The sequence below is a fragment of the Adelges cooleyi genome, unplaced genomic scaffold, assembly GCF_023614345.1.
Source record: "Adelges cooleyi isolate 19-005CV unplaced genomic scaffold, UGA_ACOO_1.1 ACOO_flye_CR_arks_rails_tigmint_CR_PRNA_519, whole genome shotgun sequence".
NCBI lineage: Eukaryota > Metazoa > Arthropoda > Insecta > Hemiptera > Adelgidae > Adelges > Adelges cooleyi.
The window spans coordinates 853,869-877,209 of record NW_026096208.1 but is presented as its reverse complement, the minus strand read 5'-3'; the positions used below and the strand labels follow the sequence as shown (position 1 = coordinate 877,209).

Genomic DNA, 23,341 nt, shown 5'->3' with positions numbered 1-23,341 from the left:
CTCAATACATTTTTAAAGATAAATATAAAAAAAAAACCCTGCCTATAAATTTTGCTACTGCACGATCAAATTCAACGAGGCATCGCACAAAAAACGCACATCAGTAGTGTACATAATTCTTTCTTTTAAAAACACTATCACGTTTGCTAAAAAATTGTGCGCTTTTTTATTGAAACAATATATTTCACTTGGTTTTCAATACCCATGGACGGTGTATTTTTTTTATAAGTGTTGCGTATAGTATTCATAAATCATATTAACACGCATAAAATGATGGTGTTTATATTTTATTTGATTGTGCTCATCGTTTTAAGGTCAACTCCAGGTACGTTATATTATATTTCAGACGCGTCTACATAAATAATTGTCTCCTTATAATCGAAGCATATAATCTTAAACGGTAAGTTTTGAATACAATTATGGAAATGATCGTAATCTACGGTATTTGCTATTCGCTCACTAATTGATGGCCTAATTAGTTTTTAACTTCCTTTCGCAAACCTCCTTACTGAATTGTTATATTGTCTAAAATAGTCTCTAAAAAATTAAAACCAGATAGCTGGACGTTAATTAATATCGTAAAAAAACTGTACAATTCGTTTTCAAAAACAGTTTTATTTTTTTAGCAATTTCTGATCCATCGTCATCGGCCAATCCGTCCGGTTCCGAGCAAATCGATCACTCTCACTTCTTGTTCAACGACATTAGTAGTCTATATCTAAGCGAAAAGTATTGTATTTATAACTATTAGTTTTATTATTGTTTGTTAAGTACAATTTTTTAACGTCAGCATCATACATTTTACTTAAACAACGATCGCTGAAACTTAATTATTTTATATATAACGACACAGCATACTGGTCAATAGTAGAGAACATAGTTATTAGGATTTTTATACAATATTAATAATAATAAAGTACTTGTGATTATATGATAAATAATTAAAAAATAATAATAATAAAAATATCATCCACTTTGTCACTAAGCTTTTGTTCGTATCTACAATAAACACTAAAATGTAATAATTAACAAAAACAAAATAGCACGAGTAGAGCACGTAGAGTTATTTTTATCTGCACGCGTTACTCTACAGCACTTTAACATCAGATAATATTAAAATTGTAATATTTTTTGGTCAATTTCATAGTTCAGGAAAAAAACCATCAAAATGATACCCTATTTAAGAGTAAAAAATATAATTGTACTCGTCTTGCTTTTGGGTTGATAAAAGCCTTTATTCTGAGTGCCCAATTCTATTAAAAAAAGTCTTATCAATTTTCAAAAATATCCATCGGCATATTCCATTAAGTATCAAAATATTCAGGTCGTCAGCGACGTTAAAAATAAGTAAACCAGGAATTCCACTAGTTATAAGGGAAAAATAATTTCTGAAGCCAGTCGCTGTTTAAAATGGCTTTTATAAATAATGTGATAATGTGTATACAATTATACACATCATCAGCTGGGATAGGGTTTCATAGTGATTTGTCTTACACAATCATTAAATACTTCGTTTAATGAGATAATAGTATAAAATATCTTGCAATATTGGCGGTACTATGGTATACTTGCCCCATCCAACAAGTATAAATAATATTAAAATAACGTTTGGGAATAATTTTACAGGGTATGTTAATTAAACAAAAATAATAAATTTTCATATTTTTTTTACTAATTATAATTAAACTAAATATGAGTTTGTAAACATGCGTTATGTGTTGGTCTATTTTACCGTATGATGACAAAAATATTATATTTATTTTATAATGTGTCTGAGATGGTAGTATGTCAACTAATTGAGCATCGGTTCCCTGGATCATTGTCTTGTTGGTCTGCTGTCTCCTCATTTTGTTGACCTGGTGCTTCTGCCATAGTAATATATGGTTCGTTGTTCTCCTGAAAACAGAAATTTTCGTTACAACTTTGTCTTAATGATAGTAAAAACCATAATTGTTTTAATAAACCAACAATAGTATGCTTTGACTTTGATGTACGTACCGCATAATGTGTTACAACATGACGGTCTGGGTAGGGGGAATGTAATGGTTTTTGAGCGGGAGCCTCAAAATATACACAACGAAAAAACTACAATTTAAATGAGTTATTAAAAGTTGTTACAGTTTAAAAATAATTTTTTACTCACGGAGCCTATTGAATTGCGCAAGCCAGTAATACGAATGAATACCATTGGCCTTGGTTTAAAATGCAACACCTGCCAACCATGTGCCTTTTCCATAGAATTGTTCATGATCATTACCCAATCCTGGTTATTGATAGAAACTTCTACGGTGTAACTGTAGAATAAGTCATCATCATCCCAAAGCAGCATTCTGTCAATTATGACAATAGTATCAATAAATCAACGATTAAGTTGGTAAACATTTAAGTTAGGTCTATGAAGTTGAACGCATACAATATATGTATCTTAGGCAATCTAACAAGATACTATAATTTTTTTCAACTAACATGAAGACAAACAACAAAATAGTAATTTAGAAGTTCTTCAAAACATTACCTCATTGAACTAAGTATATAAGGTTGTGCGAGTTGGATCCGAATACAACCCAACCCTAGAGAATGCCATGTATATTTGTTATTCCGAAAGTCTCTAGAGTCAATAAAGTAGGGATGAATTAGGAAATTTCTCCTATTATGTGGTTCACCTTCGTGTACAGTTGCGTTCATAGATTCTATAGCAACATTGTATTTGGGAGCTGAAAAATTTAATTAAGTCGACTAGATAAATATGTAATATATTTTTAAAAATTGGTTGTTTTTATTTTAGATGGAGAGAGGGGATCTTACCTACAAATCCATTTTCGATTTTTACCGAGCCCAATCTTTCAGTATTGTACAATAGTTCTAATAATTGGAATTTCTTATTGACAGTATTTTTTGTACCAACTATTCGAATATACCTAGCTATCTGCTTAGGAATCCACAAATCTTGAACAGAACGACAAATATAATCTGAATAATCTACAACACGCACCCAATGGTCGTCATCAATTGAAACATCAATATAATAACTGTAATCCCTAAAAAATCATATAAATCAAACTAACCGTTTTATATATTTTTATAAATGTATAAAATAAAAAAAACACATAATTGTTGTGTATAGAATTAATAATTATTCCACTTAAAAAATTTTGTTCCTCTAGACAGTTGCCCCCCAGAGGAACAAACCGCCAGTGGCTTGCACTACACATTTTCAAAAATAAAAATATAATTAAACAATTATTAAAGCTTGAGTGGGGTATTATATTTACACTATTTACATAACTTGAGGTTACTCCCACTTGGATATCTTGACTAGTTCAATAATGTTTCGGAATACTTGCACGTTCCATCTTCAGGGCTGTGGTTCGATGCTGCTCGCTCCGTGCTCTTCTGCAGACTGACCGATTCGCTCCCGTTGGTGTAGGTTTTATACCATACCCCCAACCGCATTCTCTGCTTCCTCTTGCCGCTGCCAGCTGTTTTCCACGGCCACGCCCCTTCGCCATGGCCGGCTTCTTGCTGTATTTCCAGCTCTCTTCAACCCGTTTGGTCTCCGGTTTCCTTTGGTCCTCTTTTTAATTGATGTATCACCCATTTCCACGTTTTGCTCAATTTCCAACCATCCTCACGGTTGAAGTTTGTTGTGCATTTTTCGATACCAACGGAAGCGAATCGGTCAGTCTGCTAGAGAGCGCGGTGCGTGCAACATCGAACAACAGCGCTGAAGATGGAACGTGTAAGTGTTCCGAAACGATGGCAAACTAGTCAAGACATCCGAGATGGAGTAACCTCAAGTCATGAAAATAGTGTAAAAATATAATTATTTAAAATAAATACTAGTAAAATCGAATTCAGAATAATTATATTCAACACAATTATATTGAATAAATTTCATTTATGATTTAAAAATATTGATCAACATACCCTGAATTATTATCCCCGAATATAATCATAATTTTGTTTATAACTGTTAAATGATCCAAAGTTATCATAGCAGCTCCGTCAAATTCATTAATACCCAAAACACCCTGAGAACCATTAATAATATTCACATCTGAAAATTAAAAAATTAAAACCGACCTAATTCAATGAATATAATACGATGTGTTCAACAAGCATACTTTGCTGTACTCGAAACTGAAGCTCATGTGGTGATACCGTGTTTCGTAACAACTTGGCACGCGATATTCTTTCCAAACTAACCAGTTTTGATAAGCTAACCTCATCCAGTTCTTCATCACTCATTAATGCAAATCTAACAGTAGAAAAAACTTGGTTGATGGCATCAGAATCTAAGTAGTCTTGGTTCTCTATGATCCAGCGATATACCGCACGAAATATTTCCAATTCGTTAGCACAAAACGAGTCACGAGTGAGAATTTCACGAAGAGCTCCCTAAAATTAAAATGTTGTTTCCCAACTTGTCACATAACACGAAAACATAATTTTTTTCTTATTCAAATATTATTACGGCTGACAAATTTAGAAAATCTTCTGATTGCAATACATCCAAAGCGTGAGTTTCGATAAAGTTGAGCAGATATTCGGGTGATTTTACCACGGAGGTTTTGGGTTGACAAAGTCGTGACATAGCAAACAAAGAACATACATTATGTTCATTTATGTTATTGCTTAAATACTGAGACAGTGTGTATTGTAAGTCTGAGAGTTCATATAAATTCGACAGACTAAATAATTCCACAATAACATTATCCTAAAAAAATATATAATTAAATCACTAATTAATTGTTTTCATATAAATATCTTATTTCAAACTAACTAATTAAACAGTATAGTGTAAATAGCCATAAAGTATATCGGTTATACCTCACCTTTAGATCATTTAAATTCATCCGACCAGTATAAATATACTCAAGAATTATTTTAAATGATGCTAATGGTGCATCACTAATGTTCACTTCAGGCTTACCGGTTTCTTGAAAACCTCCGAACAATAACCTTCTAGAAATTATACATGATATTAATGCAAACAATTATTTCAACGACCCCAACGAAAAAAGTCGTAAATCATTTTTTAAACTAAGATGTGTTTTGACCTAAAAACACATGTCATCTGTTTAACCGGAATAGATAGTGGTATTATAAATGGGCCAAAGAAGTAGCCTGTGTAACCAGTTAAAGATAAAGTGAGTTGAAACCATTTTCATACGGGGAGCGTCGAAAATATGTGCCACAATTAGTAAGGCTGAGGCTTTTGTAGTATGACTTCCCAGACTATCTGTCTAAAACTACTCAAAATCAATTAATTCTAAGGTGATATGCTTAATTAAAAAACTTTATAGGTACCTAAAATATTCACTTCGTGAAGCTAATACAGCACGGTGGACTGGCAATTGTACCTTATCGACCATGAAAACAACATCAGAAAATCTGAAATAAACATTATATACAGAAACGAATTATCAAAAAATAGTAATTAATGTTTTTCACTTTTTACGTTGTTAAAAACCGACATACTGATTAAGATAAATAATATTAGACGACTTTTTTAAAATTATTATCAAAAAAAATTCACCTAATAATAATATTATATCTATGATTTGATAACACTAGCTTAAGCTTTTTTCAAATTTAAGAAACATAAATTTAAGATTAAAATTTATATTTAAATTTTATAATTATTTTACTATTATTGGAAATATATGAAATAATAAATTCCTTATGTTACAGAAAATTAAACCCATAATAAAAATAATTGGTTAAATAATAAAGTAATTGTCGCAATGACCTAACCTACCCAACTTACCTGTCATCTAGAAACAGAGTGCTAATGTCTTTGACCACTAAGTCACGGTGTTCGATTTGCTTTTCGTTCTGTTCGGCTGTAGAAGAAGATGGTGTAGAATCAACAGAATAATAACATGCTAAAAAAAATTGAAAAACAAACTGATTTTGCTGTAGAGAAAGTATGGTTTATTTATTTAGAATACGGTGTACTATCAAGCCATCCAATTTCACTAATTATTCATACTGTTTACTTAGTTAATCAAATAAAATAATAAAAATATTGTTTTTGAGCGCAAACAATACGTTTTAATAATTAAAAAACTGTCATAGTCAAATAATAATAAATGTATGACATTAGATTTCTCTGAAAATAATTACAATTTGTTGAAGTTTTTAAGCGTGTAATGGACGTGCAACACGTTTTATAGCGTATAAACTATAAAAACATTTTCGTTGGTTTGTTCAAATAAATAATATCTTACTTACGTAAAAACAAGGAAAACATGTGAGACTTAGAAATGCATAAATATTTTGATGGAACACAAAAATTATTATAATTCGACTATCAAAAAATTAACTGTGGTTTACATCGTTAGTAATAAATTATAATAACACTTAGAGATTGCTGCGTTCGAATAATACAGAAACAAAATTCTTAATTTATTTGTAAAATATAATAGGTATGTACATGGAGTTATAGTACATTTATGACATTAGTTATCTTATTATTAATGTTTATAAGTGTGTAAGGGACGTGTAGTACGTTGTATGGGGTATAAAATCTATAAAATAGTAGCGTTGGATTGTTCAAATAAATGACACCATTCCTACGTAAACACGGTAAAATAAATTTGGGCCTTAAAAATTGGATCTACACAAAAATTTAACTAAGCTTATAAAAAATTAACGATGGTGGAGAACCACTTAAGTTGATCATTAACTATATAACTAGTGTAGGTATTGAATGTCAGAGTTTGTGTATGTTCTAGTTTTATCTTAAGTGTGATACTAGCGTTGTCTAAAAGATTTTTAAAAGTCATGTAGGTATTGTACATCTATAGTAATAATTACGCTTAGAGATTGCTGCGTTCAAATTATATAGAGACAAATTTATTAATTTATTTGTAAAATATATTATGTACCTGTAATTGTCCATAAAATAATAATGACTAAAAAATAAGTCATCTTCGTGCTAAATGATACGGGAATTTAATATTAAATGTGAACACTTTATAAAACACTATAAAGAAAATCGTCATGAGTGTTTAAAAATGTAGTTTTATCGTAGTAGCGTACCATATTTTTCCATACTTACATACTAACGTTGATAAACGAAAATATGTGTACACGAATTGTGTTTTTTTGTGTAGGTACATAAATTTGTTTTTGCTGTATATTGACTCACGTTTAATATTACCCAGAAGGTTTAAACCGGATATAGGTCATATAGTTATTCGCCGTTTTTTCTATAGGCATTATAATGCAGATTTAACAGTTGCTCTCTATAAAACTCAATGTCAAAATGGAAAACTAAATTAAAAAAATCAGCAAAGTTCATTTAAAAAAATTTAGAATTTCCTTAGATTAAATTATTTGTGAATTTATTATAATTAAGGTAATCATGCAATTTTTAATAGTCTTTATAATATATGTTTTTTTGTCCATATATTCTATTAAAAGACTTTTATTCGTTAAATTTATAGTAAATAAATAAGTTAGTGGGCCCAAAGACAGGATGGATGGCCAAGCCGTATTTAAACATAAATATCCCTCAAGTCTTTTACAACTACTTACTATACCGTCCGAGGAGCATAACAGGCGATCGTACCTCTAAAGAAGTTATGGCTTAAAATAAATTAGGTCTTGGTCCGTAGATGGTAGTATGTCAACTAAATGAGCATTGGTGACACGGTTCATTGACCCTTTTGTATGTTGTCTCCACAAACTATTATATCTTACAAGCTATACGGTGTTAAGTGCATTGCGAAACACTAAAATTTTATTTCAACCATAAAATAATACACCTTGTGTTTATTTTAAGAAAATACAAAGAGTAAAACAGTATAATGTAGAATGAAATAGATATTTGTTATCTGTCAATTTGGTAAGCGCAGAAGGAAAAAAAACATCTTTATAATTCAAATTTGATTAAGGACTGGAACTTGTCCCGGTGCTTCTGACATGATAATACTCGTTTAGTCGTTCTCCTGAAAACAGAAGTTCTCGTGAAATTTTCGTCTTTATGATAGTAAAAACCATATAGCTGTTATATTAAGTCAACGTATGCATTGACTTTGGTACTTACTCAATAATGTGTTACATCTAGACCGTCATTATAGTTGGTTAAATGTAATGGTTTTTGAGCGGGAGCCTCAAAATATACACAACGAAAAAACTACAATTTAAATGAAATATTAAAAGTTCATACAACTTAAAAATAATTTTTACTCACAGTAGAGCCTTTGGAATTGCGCACACCAGTAATACGAATGAATACCATTGGCCTTGGTTTAAAATGCAACACCTGCCAACCATCTGCCCACTCCACAGAATTGTTTATGATCATTACCCAATCCTGGTTATCGAGAGAAGCTTCTACAATGTAACTGTAGTATAGGCCCCTCTGGTCCCAAAGCAGCATTCTGTCAATTATGACAATAATATCAATAATCTATTTAATATAAACCTATCGTTAAAAAAAAGTTGCTGATATGAGAGTCGATAACATTTATTTAACAGATAATGAATGAGTTGGTGAACATTGGAGTTAGGTCTATGCAGCTGAATGCATACAACTTATACGTATCTTATGTAATCTAACAAGATACTATAATTTTTTTCAACTAACATGAAGACAAACAACAAAATAGTAATTTAGAAGTTCTTCAAAACATTACCTCATTGAACTAAGTATATAAGGTTGTGCGAGTTGAATCCGAATACAACCCAATCCTAGAAAATGTCATGTATATATGTTATTCCGAAAGTTTCTAGAGCCAATATAGTAGGGGTCAATTAATAAATGTCTCCTATTATATGGTTCACCTTGTGTACAGTAGCATTCATAGGTTCATTAGCAACATTGTACTTGGGAGCTAAAAAATAAAATAAGACAACTAAATAAAAATGTATTATGTTTCAATGTTATTAAAATATCAGTTTTTTTTAACGGGCAAGAAAGATGTGATCTTACCTATTAATCCATTTTCGATTTTTACCGAGTCCAATCTTTCAGTATTGTACGATAGTTCTAATAATTGGAATTTCTTATTAACAGAATCTTTTGTACCAACTATTCGAATATACCTAACTATCTGCTTTGGAATCCACAAATCTTGAACAGAACGACAAATGTAATCTGAATAATCTACAACACGCACCCAATGGTGGTCATCAATTGAAACATCAATATAATAATTGTAATCCCTAAATATTCAAACAACCGTTGTACATTTTTTATTACGTATAAAATAAAAAAACACATAAATGTTGTGTATAGAAATAATTATTTAAAATAAATTATTATTTACTAATAATTATTCCACTTAAACAAATATCAATTTTCATAAATTTCTCTCCCTTACGGTTAACATGCGTTATTTCCGCCGATTGATCGATTTAGTGCAGGTGGCAATTTGTTCCTCTACACAATTGCCCCCCAGAGAAACAAACCGCCAGTGGCTTGCACTACACATTTTCAAAAATATAAATATAATTATTTAAAGTAAAAACCAGTGAAACCGAATTAAGAATAATTATATTAAACACAACTCTATTGAATAATTTTCATTTATGATTAAAAAATATTGATAAACATACCCGGAAATATTATCCCCGAATATAATCATAATTTTGTTTATAGTTGTTAAATGACCCAAAGTTATCATAGCACCTCCGTCAAATTCATTAATATCCAGTACACCTTGAGAACCATGAATAAGATTCAAATCTAAAAATTAAAATTTTTAAAACCTGTATAATTTGGTGAATAAAAAATGATGTGTGCAACAAGCATACTTTGCTGTACACAAAGCTGCAGGTCATGTGGTGACACCGTGTTTCGTAACAATTTGGCATCCGATATTATATTCGATATTGTATCCGAACTAATTAGTTGTGATATCATGCTGACCTCGTATATTTCTTCATCACTCATTAATGAATATCTAACAGCACATAAAACCTGGTTGATGGCATCAGAATCTAAGTAGTCTTGGTTTTCTATGATCCAGCGATATACCGCACGAAATATTTCCAATTCGTTAGCACAAAACGAGTCACGAGTGAGAATTTCTTGAAGAGCTCCCTAAAATTAAAATTTTGTTTCCCAACTTGTCACATAACACGAGTAACATAATTTTTTTCCTATTCAAATATTATTACGGCTGACAAATTTAGAAAATCTTCTGATTGCAATACATCCAAAGCGTGAGTTTCGATAAAGTTGAGCAGATATTCGGGTGATTTTACCACAGAGGTTTTGGGTTGACCAAGTCCGTGACATAGCAAACAAAGAAAATACATTATGTACATTTATGTTATTGCTTAAATACTGAGACAGTGTGTGTTGTAAGTCTGAGAGTTCATGTAAATTCGAGAGACTAAATAATTCCACAATAACTTTATCCTGAAAAATGTATAATTAAATCATTAATCAATTGTTTTCATATAAATATCTTATTTCAAACTAACTAATTAAACAGTATAGTGTAAATAGCCATAAAGTATATCGGTTATACGGCACCTTTAGATCACTCAAATTCATCCGACCGGTATATATATACTCAAGAATTATTTTAAATGAGGCTAATGGCGCATCACTAATGTTCACTTCAGACTTACCGGCTTCTTGAAAACCTCCGAACAATAACCTTCTAGAAATTATACATGATATTAATGCAAACAATTATTTCAACGATCCCAACGGAAAAAAACTGTGTAACCAGTTAAAGATAAAGTGAGTTAAAACCATTTTCAGAGGGGAGTGTCGAAATATATGTGCCACAATCAGTAAGGCTAAGGCTTTTGTAGTATGACTTCCAGACTATCTGTCTATAATAACTCTGGTATGGTTTAGGTAGTTAAATAACATTAAGTCAAATGTACACACGTTTCTAACAAATATGTTAAATTAAGTTTAAATACCTATAATATCTCATTAATTGCATAAACAAATTTAAAATATTAAAAAAATCAAGGTTCTTAGCCAAATAAGTATTCCATGATAATTATGGAACATTATGTTTAGCCGATATCTACATTTTGTAATGAATTTTGAAAATCTTAATGCAAATAAATTTAATATGATAATTTTTGTCGGAACAAATTGAACGTATTGGCTTGTGACTGCCACTGACCAACAATAATTCGTTTTTATTACGTTTATTACTTCTTATTAATAGCACATTTTTAGCACTCTAAAAACTATTAAAAATCAATACATTCTAAGGTGTTATGCTTAATTACAAGAACTTTATAGGTACCTAAAGTATTCACTGCGCGAAGCTAAAACATCATGGTGGACTGGCAATTGTACCTCATCGACAATTAAAAGAACATCAGAAAATCTGAAATAAACATTATAATTTACTACTATACATATACGAATTATCCAAATTAAAATAATTATTATGATTCACTTTTTATGTAGTTATAAACTGACACATTGATTTGACATTAGACGACTTTTCTTTAATAATTATCAAAAAGAATACACCTATTAATAATCCTCTACCTATCATAGAAAGGCAATAGTTAAATTTTTTCTCAAATGTATAAAAAATAAATTATAGCCTATAATTAAAATTAAAATTGTATACATGTTTAATTATTATTAGAAATATTTAAAATAGTTAATTCCTTATATTAATGATACGGTGTATTATCGAGTATTCTGATTTTACATTTAGAGATTGCTGCGATCAATTTATAAAGAAACAAATTTATTAATGCATTTGTAAAATATATTATGTACCTGGAGTTGAACATAAAATAATAATGACAAATAAATAAATCATTTTCGTGTTAAATTATGTGGAAATATATTATCAATCGTTTAACACTATACAAAACACTATAAAGAAAACGGTCCCAGAAGGTTTGAAACCGACATCAGTCCAATATACAGGATGATTTTTTTATCATTAGCCAGTCAATATCTCACTGGAAAGAAAGGTGCAGTGTAATATTATTTTTATCTGTGCGCACTTCCCAACCACACTTCCCCTCCCGTCCTATCTGTTTTACTATTATAACTTTAAATTATTAATATCAAATTTAAAAAAAACCAATAAAAAAAGTTATTTAATTTGTCAGATCTTTGTGGGAAACCTTGTATACTTTTCAAAGCCACACACTTCAACATAATTAATAATGCCACCAAATGTGTCTTGTCGGCGTGCGGTGTATAACTAAATTCTGCAAATTTTTGCGTGAACTTGAAAATAAACAGCTGTATCACGACCCAGATTCAATATATTCGAAAACATCCACACACTTATATATCTTCATTTATCTGATCTATCACTTATTTATCGGTTTTTCTATGGGCATCAGAAATATACAGATTTAACAGTTGCTCTTTCTAGAACTCTTAAGTCAAAATGGAAAACGAAATTTTAAAAATCAGCGAAGCTCATATGAAATAATATATTATTAAAATTAATATATATAAATATTAGATAAAAATGCTCATTGCTTGTTAAAAAACCTTATTAAAAAAACCTAGAAAATTCACACAGAATATAATACTATTGAATTAAAAGTGCAAAGGAGCCACAGATGTTTTTACCATAGAACCAAGGTAATATTTTTTTTGAATTTTCGGTTTTCACAAACCTCTATAATATAAGTAGGATAGCGAAATAGCTAAATAAATCTTCTATAAAAATACTTTAAAAAATAACGCAAAACAATAAAATAACATGCTAATTAAATATAAAAATCAACTCATTTTTTGAACGAGTTTGTATAATTTGTTTATTCGGGTAACATCCACATACCCGATTTTATATTTTTTTAACGGAATGAGTATTATAAATTTTAAATAAAATAATTATTACAGTTTTATCGCGCGTAATTATTAGCATGGCTTAATAATTGTGAAAATCTCTTACCGTTATTTGTTTTAAATTTAAGGTGTAATATAAGAATATTAAAAAGATAATTGTAAAAAATATATTGTGCAACACGCATATTTTCTTTCAAAATAATTACAACTTTATTTTTATAACGTGCCTGCTTACCTAATTGGTTAGAATAGGCCGGAACGACGGACGATATGATCAAATTAGACTTAAAACAAGATGAATAGCTAAGCCGTATTTAAACTTAAATATCTTTAAAGTATTTTGTATACATTTGCTTTACCGCCTGAGGAGCTTAACAAGCGATCGTACCTCAAAATAAACAATGGCTTAAGGTCCGAAGATGGTAGTATGTCATATAACTGAGTATCGGTGCTCTAGCTCATTGTTTCGTTTGTCTGTTGTCTCCTCAAACTATTATGGCTTACACGATAAACGGGGTAAAGTGCTATTAAAGCATATTTGGAGGTGAATTGGGATGGTTAAATGTGACCGTTAAAATTTTAACATTGTGAAACACAATCGGAAAACAATACAACATGTGTTTATTTAAGTGAATACAAAGAATATAACAGTAAAATAGGTATTTAATATTATCTATCAGTTTAAGTTAGAGCAGAATGAAAACAAATATCTTAATATATTTTGGTTAAGAACTAAAACATGACCCGATGCTTCTGTCATTATAACGCGCCAACCATTAACTGAAGATATATATAAATCTAAAAACTATCAATGACGCGATGCATCAGTCATGGTAATATCTGTTTTGTTGTGCTCCTGTAACAGAAATTATCGTTAAATGTTCGTCTTTTTGATAGTAAATACCATAATTGCTATAAAAAATCAACAATAGTATGCATTACCCAATAATGTGTTACATCATGACCGTCATCAAAGTTGGTGGAATCTAATGGTACTTGAGCGGGAGCCTCAAAATATACACAACGAAAAGTCTATAAAATAAAAATTGTTATTAAAATTAAAAAAAAATGTTTTATTAATTTTTACTCACCCAGTAGTTTGGATTGTCCTTGCCGGTAATACGAATGAATACAATCGGCCTGGGTTTAAAATGCAACACCTGCCAACCATGTGTCCGTTTCTTAGAATTGTTTATGATCATTACCCATTTCTGGTTATCGAGAGAAGCTTCTACAGTGTAACGGTAATATAGGCCCCTCTGGTCCCAAAGCAGCATTCTATCAATTATTACAAAAATATTAATATTATTATCAATGAAAGCAAAAAATTAAAACAAAAGTTGCCGATATGAAAACCAATAAAAGTCATAAAAACGATAACAACATTCAAGTTAGATCTATGCAGCTGAACGCATTCAAATTGGCCAGATATAAATGATATCTTAGGCAATCTATTGAGACATCACATTTTTTTTTAACATATATGATGATAAAAAAAAAGCAACCATTTAAAAATGGCAAGTTCATTAAATCATTACCTCATTGAACTGAGTATATAAGGTTGTGCAAGTTGAATCCGAATACAACCTGATCCCGGAATATGCCATGTATATTTGTTATACCGAAAGTTATTATAGTCACTATAGTAGGGTTCAAGTAGGAAAAATCTTGATTCATTCGATTCACCGACATCTACATTTGCACTCAAAGATTTTACAGCAACATTATACTTGGGAACTAAGAAATAAAAATAAGCCAACTACATATATAAAAATTATATTTTTTGGATATTTATATTTTGCAATTAGGTGTGGTGATCTTACCCACGAATCCATTTTCGATTTTCAATGAGTCCAATCTTTCAATATTGTACGATAGTTCTAATAATTGGAATTTTTTTTTAACAGTATTTGTTGTACCAACTATTCGAATATACCTAACTATCTGCTTAGGAATCCACAAATCTTGAACAGAACGACAAATATAATCTGAATAATCTACAACACGCACCCAATGGTGGTCATCAATTGAAACATCAATGTAATAACTGTAATCCCTAAAAAATCATATAAAACAAACAAACCGTTTTATATATTTTTTTAGATGTATAAAATAAAAATAACACATAATTGTTGTGTATAGAATTAATAGTTATTCCACATAAAAAAAAACATTTTTATAAATCTCTCTCCCTTACGGTTAACGTGCGTTTTTCCGCCAAATGAACGATTTAGTGCAGGTGGCAATTTGTTCCTCTACACAATTGCCCCCCAGAGGAACAAACCGCCAGTGGCTTGCACTACACATTTTCAAAAATATAAATATAATTAAACAATTAATAAAGCTTGAGTGGGGTATTATATTTACACTATTTACATAACTTGAGGTTACTACCACTTGGATATATTGGCTAGTTCGATAATGTTTCGGAATACTTGCACGTTCCATGTTCAAGGCTGTGGTTCGATGCTGCTCGCTCCACGCTCTTCTGCAGACTGACCGATTCGCTTCCGTTGGTGCAGGTTATATACCATACCCCCAACCGCATTCTCCGCTTCCTCTTGCCGCTGCCACCTGTTTTCAACGGCCACACCTCTTCGCCTTGGCCGGCTACCGCATGACTGATTGCCGTTATCAATTATTTCTTGCTGCCAGCTGTTTTCTACGGCCACACCCCTTCTGGAGTCCAAAAGATGAACTACCGAAACTACAAACACCGGGAGTCTACGAACTTCAGTGTACCTGTGGTCATTCATACATCGGGCAAACAAAACGACCTATTGAAGTACGTGCCAGAGAACACGAATAAGATGTTGACTACAAAAGAACTGGAAAATCGGCCGTAGCAGAACACGTGGGTCAAGAAGGTCATAGCGTAAACTTTGAAGAAATCATGGTCCTGTCCCGAGAATCCTATTACTCGAAACGTATGCTGAGGGAAGCCAGAGAAATCGAAAAATGCACAACAAACTTCAACCGAGAAGATGGTTGGAAACTGAGCAAAACGTGGAAACCGGTGATACGTCAATTAAAAAAAGGACCAAAAGAAACCAGAGACCAAGCGGGACGAAGAGAGCCGGAAATACAGCAAGAAACTATTGATAGCGTAAACAAAAATCAGTCATCCGGCAGCCGGTCAAGAAAAAGGGGCGTGACCGTAAAAAACAGCTGGCAGCAAGAAACTATTGACAACAGTAATCAGTCATGCTGTAGCCGACCATGGCGAAGGGGCGTGGCCGTAGAAAAAAGCTGGCAGCGGCAAGAGGAAGCGGATAATGCGGTTGGGGGTATGGTATATAACCTGCACCAACGGAAGCGAATCGGTCAGTCTGCAGAAGAGCGCGGAGCGAGCAGCATCGAACCACAGCCTTGAAGATGGAACGTGCAAGTATTCCGAAACATTATCGAACTAGTCAAGACATCCAAGTGGGAGTAACCTCAAGTTATGTAAATAGTGTAAAAATATAATTATTTAAAATAAAAACCTGTGAATCTAATAAAGAATAATTATATTGAACACAACTCTATTGAATAATTTTCATTTATGATTAAAAAATATTAATAAACATACCCGGAATTATTATCCCCGAATATAATCATAATTTTGTTTATAACTGTTAAATGATCCAAAGTTATCATAGCACCTCCGTCAAATTCATTAATATCCAAAACACCCTGAGAACCATTAATAATATTCACATCTGAAAATTTCAAAATTAAAACCGACATAATATGATGAATATAAAATGTTGTGTGCTAGAAGCATACTTTGCTGTACTCGAAACTGAAGCTCGTGTGGTGATACCGTGTTTCGTAACAACTTGGCATCCGAAATTGTTTCCGATATTCTTTCCGAACTAACCAGTTGTGATATGCTAACCTCATCCAGTTCTCCATCACTCATTAATGCATATCTAACAGTAGATAAAACTTGGTTGATGGCATCTGAATCTAAGTAGTCTTGGTTCTCTATCATCCAGCGGTTTACCGCACGAAATATTTCCAATTCGTTAGCACAAAACGAGTCACGAGTGAGAATTTCTTGAAGAGCTCCCTAAAATTAAAATTTTGTTTCCCAACTTGTCACATAACACGAATAACATAATTTTTTTCTTATTCAAATACTATTACGGCTGACAAGTTTAGAAAATCTTCTGATTGCAATACATCCAAAGCGTGAGTTTCGATAAAATTGAGCAGATATTCGGGTGATTTTACCACGGAGATTTTGGGCTGACAAAGTCGTGACATAGCAAACAAAGAACATACATTATGTTCATTTATGTTATTGCTTAAATACTGAGACAGTGTGTATTGTAAGTCTGAGAGTTCATATAAATTCGATAGACTAAATAATTCTACAATAACTTTATCCTGAAAAATATATAATTAAATCATTGTTTAATTGTTTTCATATGAATATCTTTTTCTAAACTAACTTATTAAACACAACCGATCGATTTAAACCATCGCACACCTCTTAATAAAATAGGGTATACGTAGTGTAAATAGCCATAAAATATATCGGTTATACCTCACCTTTAGATCACTTAAATTCATCCGACCAGTATAAATATATTCAAGAATTATTTTAAATGAGGCTAATGGTGCATCACTAATGTTCACTTCAGGCTTATCGGATTCTTGAAAACCTCCGAACAATAACCTTCTAGAAATTATACATGATATTAATGCAAAAAATTATTTCATCGACCCCAACGAAAAAAGTCGTAAATCATTTTTGAAACTAAGTTGTGTTTTGACCTGAAAACACATGTTTTCTGTTGAACCGGAATAGATAGTGGTATTATAAATGGGCCAAAGAAGTAATCTGTGAACCAGTTAAAGATAAAGTGAGTTAAAACCGTTTTCATAGGGGGAGCGTCGAAAATATGTGTAACAATCAGTAAGCCTGAGGCTTTTGTAGTATGACTTCCCAGACTATCTGTCTAAAACTACTCAAAATCAATTAATTCTAAGGTGATATTCTTAATTAAAAAACTTTTTAGGTACCTGAAATATTCACTTCGTGAAGCTAATATAGCACGGTGGACTGGCAAGTGTACCTTATCGACAATAAAAACAACATCAGAAAATCTGAAATAAACATTATATACAGAAACGAATTATCAAAAAATAGTAGTTAATATTTTTCACTTTTTACGTTGTTAAAAACCGACATCCTGATTAAGATAAATAATATTAGATGACTTTTTTTAAATTATTATCAAAAATAATTCACCTAATAATAATATTATATCTATGATTCCATAACACTAGCTTAAGCTTTTTTCAAATTTAAGAAACATAAATTTAAGATTAAAATTTATATTTAAATTTTATAACTATTTTACTATTATTGGAAATATATGAAATAATAAATTCCTTATGTTACAGAAAATTAAACCCATAATAAAAATAATTGGTTAAATAATAAAGTAATTGTCGCAATGACCTAACCTACCCAACTTACCTGTCATCTAGAAACAGAGTGCTAATGTCTTTGACCACTAAGTCACGGTGTTCGATTTGCTTTTCGTTCTGTTCGGCTGTAGAAGAAGATGGTGTAGAATCAACAGAATAATAACATGCTAAAAAAAATTAAAAAACAAACTGATTTTGCTGTAGAGAAAGTATGGTTTATTTATTTAGAATGCGGTGTACTATCAAGCCATCCAATTTCACTAATTATTCATACTGTTTACTTAGTTAATCAAATAAAATAATAAAAATATTGTTTTTGAGCGCAAATAATACGTTTTAATAATTAAAAAACTGTCATAGTCAAATAATAATAAATGTATGACATTAGATTTCTCTGAAAATAATTACAATTTTTTGAAGTTTTGAAGCGTGTAATGGACGTGTAATACGTTGTACAGCGTATAAACTATAAAAAACATTTTCGTTGGTTTGTTCAAATAAATAATATGTTACTTATGTAAAAACAAGGAAAACATTTGTGACTTAGAAATGCATAAATATTTTGGCGGAACACAAAAATTATTATAATTCGATTATCAAAAAACTAACTGTGGTTTACATCATTAGTAATAACTTATAATAACACTTAGCGATTGCTGCGTTCGAATAATACAAAAACACAATTCTTAATTTATTTGTAAAATATATTAGGTATGTACATGGAGCTATAGTACATTTATGACATTAGTTATCTTTGAATATAATTAATAATGTTTATAAGTGTGTAAGGGACGTGTAGTACGTTGTATGGTGTATAAAATCTATAAAATAATAGCGTTGGATTGTTCAAATAAATACCACCATACCTACGTAAACACGATAAAAAAAATCGTAACGGTTGTGTACATTTATCGGATTAACACAAAAAATTAACTAAGCTTATGAAAAATTAACGATGGTTAAGAACCACTTAAGTTGATCAAAAACTATATAACTAGTGTAGTTATTGAATGTCAGAGTTTGTGTATGTTCTAGTCTTATCTTAAGTGTGATACTAGTGTTGTCTAAAATATTTTTAAATGTCATGTAGGTATTGTACATCTATAGTAATAATAACGCTTAGAGATTGCTGCGTTCAAATTATATAGAGACAAATTGATTAATTTATTTGTAAAATATATTATGTACCTGGAGTTGTCCATAAAATAATAACGACAAAAAAATAAATCATCTTCGTGTTAAATGATGAAGGCATTTAATATTAAATGTGAACCCTTTATAAAACACTATAAAGAAAATCGTCATGAGTGTTTAAAAATGTAGTTTTATCATAGTAGCGTACCATTTTTTTCTATACTTACATACTAACGTTGATAAACGAAAATCTGTGTACACGATATGTTTTTTTTGTGTAGGTACATAAATATGTTATTTCTGTATATTGACTAACGTTTAATATTGCCCAGAAGGTTTAAACCGAATAAAGGTCTTATACTTATTCATCGTTTTTTCTATAGGCATTATAATGCAGATTTAACAAATGCTCTATATAAAACCCAATGTCAAAATGGAAAACTAAATTTAAAAAATCAGCAAAGTTCATTTAAAAAAATTTAGAATTTCCTTAGCCAGTTGACTTGACTAGGCTAGGCCAAAACGACAGTCGATAGGATTAAATTATTTGTGAATTTATTTTAATTAAGGTAATCATGCAATTTTTCAATAGTCTTTATGATATATATCTTTTTGTCCATATCTATTAGAGGACGTTTGTCCATTAAAGTTATAGTAAATAAAAAAGTTAGTGGGCCAAAGACAGGATGGATGGCCAAGCCGTATTTAAACATAAATATCCCTCAAGTCTTTTACAAATATTTACTATACCGTCTGAGGAGCATAACAGGCGATCGTACCTCTAAAGAAGTTATGGCTTAAAATAAATTAGTTATTGGTCCGAAGATGGTAGTATGTCAACTAACTGAGCATTGGTGACACGGCTCATTGACCCTTTTATATGTTGTCTCCACAAACTATTATATCTTACAAGCTATACGGTGTTAAGTGCATTGCGAAAAACTAAATTTTTATTTCAACCATAAAATAATACAACCTATTTTATTTATTATTTTTTTTATTACATTTTTTTTTCAAGATAGCCATAGTTTTATTTAAACTAATTTTTAGAAAATAATTAGTGAAAAAATTTCTTTTTTTATTCATCCGTTCAAAAGTTATATTCGTTTGACAGTGAGGATGACTGATGACGAGAGGTGGAGTGCGGTAAGTAACGTGCGCAGATAAAAATAACTCTACACGGATTACTCTACTAACTTATTAAAAAAAAAAATCTCTAAAATATCCAATTGAACAAAAGTTAATTAATTTGTCAAATCTTTGTAGGCCACCCTGTATATTAATGATACGGTGTATTATCGAGTATTCTGATTTTACATTAAAAGATTGCTGCGATCAATTTATAAAGAAACAAATTTATTAATGCATTTGTAAAATATATTATGTACCTGGAGTTGAACATAAAATAATAATGACAAATAAATAAATCATCTTCGTGTTACATTATGTGGAAATATAATATCAATCGTTTAACACTATACAAAACACTATAAAGAAAACGGTCCCAGAAGGTTTGAAACTGACATCAGTCTAATATACAGGATGATTTTTTTATCATTGGCCAGTCAATATCTCACTGGAAAGAAAGGTGCAGTGTAATATTATTTTTATCTGCGCGCACTTCCCAACCATACTTCCCCTCCCGTCCTATCTGTTTTACTATTATAACTTTAAATTATTAATATCAAATTTAAGAAAAAAAAGCCATTAAAAAAAGTTATTTAATTTGTCAAATATTTGTGGGAAACCCTGTATATTCAATGAGTACATTTATATGTTCGAAACCATACACTTCAACATAATTCATAATGCCGCCAAATGTGTCTTGTCGGCGTGCGGTGTATAACTAAATTCTGCAAATTTTTGCGTGAACTTGAAAATAAAAAGCTGTATCACGACCCAGATTCAATATATTCGAAAACATCCACACACTTATATATCTTCATTTATCTGATCTATCACTTATTTATCGGTTTTTCTATGAGCATCAGAAATATACAGATTTAACAGTTGCTCTTTCTAGAACTCTTAAGTCAAAATGGAAAACGAAATTTTAAAAATCAGCGAAGCTCATATGAAATAATATATTATTAAAATTAATATATATAAATATTAGATAAAAATGCTCATTGCTTGTTAAAAAACCTCATTAAAAAAACCTAGAAAATTCCTAGTAAATACAAAGAATATAACAGTAAAATAGATATTTAATATTATCTGTCAATTTAAGTTAGCGCAGAAGGAAAACAAATATCTTAGAATATTTTGGTTATGGACTAAAAGATGACCCGATGCTTCTGTAACAGTAAGGCGCTAACCATTAACTGCAGATATATATAAATCTAAAATTTATCAACTTCCCGATGCATCAGTCATGGTAATATCTGTTTCGTTGTTTTCCTGAAACAGAAATTATCGTTAAATGTTCGTCTTTTTGATAGTAAATACCATAATTGCTATAAATAACCGACAATAGTATGCATTACCCAATAATGTGTTACAACATGACCGTCACCAAAGTTGGTGGAATCTAATGGTACTTGAGCGGGTGCCTCAAAATATACACAACGAAAAGTCTATAAAATAAATGATTTATTAAAATTTAAAAAAAATTGTTAATTAATTTTTACTCACACAGTATATTGGATTGCGATTGCCGGTAATACGAATGAACACAGTCGGCCTGGGTTTAAAATGCAACACCTGCCAACCACGTGTCTGTTTCTTAGAATTGTTTATGATCATTACCCATTCCTGGTTATTGGCAGAAACTTCGACGGTGTAACTGTAGAATCGGTCACTCTGGTCCCAAAGTAGCATTCTGTTAATTATGACAATAATATCTATATTGTTATCAATATAAACCGAATATTAAAACCTATAACGAAAGTGTTGATGAACATTTAAGTTATGTCTATTTAGCTGAACGCATACAAATTGGCAATCTATCAAGACATCACAATTTTTTTCTACAAGCATGACAATATACGATAAAGTAGTCATTATAAAATGGCACGTTTATTTAATCGTTACCTCATTGAACTAAGTATATAAGGTTGTGCGAGTTGAATCCGAATGCGATCCAACCCTAGAAGATGCCATTTATATTTGTTATGCCGAAAGTCTCTAGAGCCAATATAGTAGGGATCAGTTAAGAAATGTCTCCTATTATGTGGTTCATCTTCATTTACAGTAGCATTCATAGATTCATTAGCCACATTGTACTCGGGAGCTAAAAAATTAAAAAAAGTTAACTAAATAAAAATGTATTATGTTTTTATAATTTATTATGTTAAAATATCGTTGTTTTTTACGGGCGAGAAATATGTGTTCTTACCCACGAATCCATTTTCGATTTTCAATGAGTCCAATCTTTCAGTATTGTACGATAGTTCTAATAATTGGAATTTCTTATCAACAGTATTTTTTGTACCAACTATTCGAATATACCTAACTATCTGCTTAGGAATCCACAAATCTTGAACAGAACGACAAATATAATCTGAATTATCTACAACACGCACCCAATGGTGGTCATCAATTGAAACATCAATATAATAACTGTAATTCCTAAAAATTCAAATAAATTAAACGAACCGTTTTATATATTTTTATTACTTCTAAAATAAAAAAGATAATTAGTGCTGGATTATTTGATAAATCATTATATAAATTATTAATTATTACTAACAATAATTTCATTTTATAAATAAAAGTTATTGACAAATAAGAATAAACTAATTTGGGATAAATTAAGGGAAACTTAAAGCGGAATACTTATACTGGACACATACACAAATTTCCATTTGTGATTAAAAGCATTGATAAACATACCCTGAATCATTATCCCCGAAAATAATTGTAATTTTGTTTATAATTGCTAAATGACCCAAAGTTATCATAGCACTGCCGTCAAATTCATTGATATCCAGAACACCTTGAGAACCATGAATAAGATTCACATCTAAAATTTTTAAAACTAACATAATTTGATGAATAATAAAGTATGAGTGCAACAAGCAT

The 23,341-nt window shown here is 30.6% G+C and overlaps 1 protein-coding gene and 1 long non-coding RNA gene across 2 annotated transcripts; both read right to left on the bottom strand.

The window, feature by feature from the left end:
- Positions 1-1,788: 1,788 nt before the first annotated feature.
- LOC126842424 (BTB/POZ domain-containing protein 9-like) lies at positions 1,789-22,742 on the bottom strand. The gene is made up of 5 exons (XM_050579436.1): positions 22,656-22,742; positions 2,516-2,714; positions 2,144-2,330; positions 1,999-2,085; positions 1,789-1,896 (listed from the first exon to the last, which is right to left on the bottom strand). The coding sequence occupies exons 2-5, from the start codon at positions 2,683-2,685 to the stop codon at positions 1,789-1,791; spliced, it is 552 nt and encodes a 183-aa protein (XP_050435393.1). The 5' UTR covers positions 2,686-2,714; positions 22,656-22,742.
- Positions 17,774-19,483, bottom strand: LOC126842369 (uncharacterized). Its single transcript, XR_007686323.1, has 3 exons — positions 19,373-19,483; positions 18,234-18,351; positions 17,774-17,857 (listed from the first exon to the last, which is right to left on the bottom strand). It is a non-coding gene; the product is annotated as an uncharacterized LOC126842369 (long non-coding RNA).
- Positions 22,743-23,341: the final 599 nt, after the last annotated feature.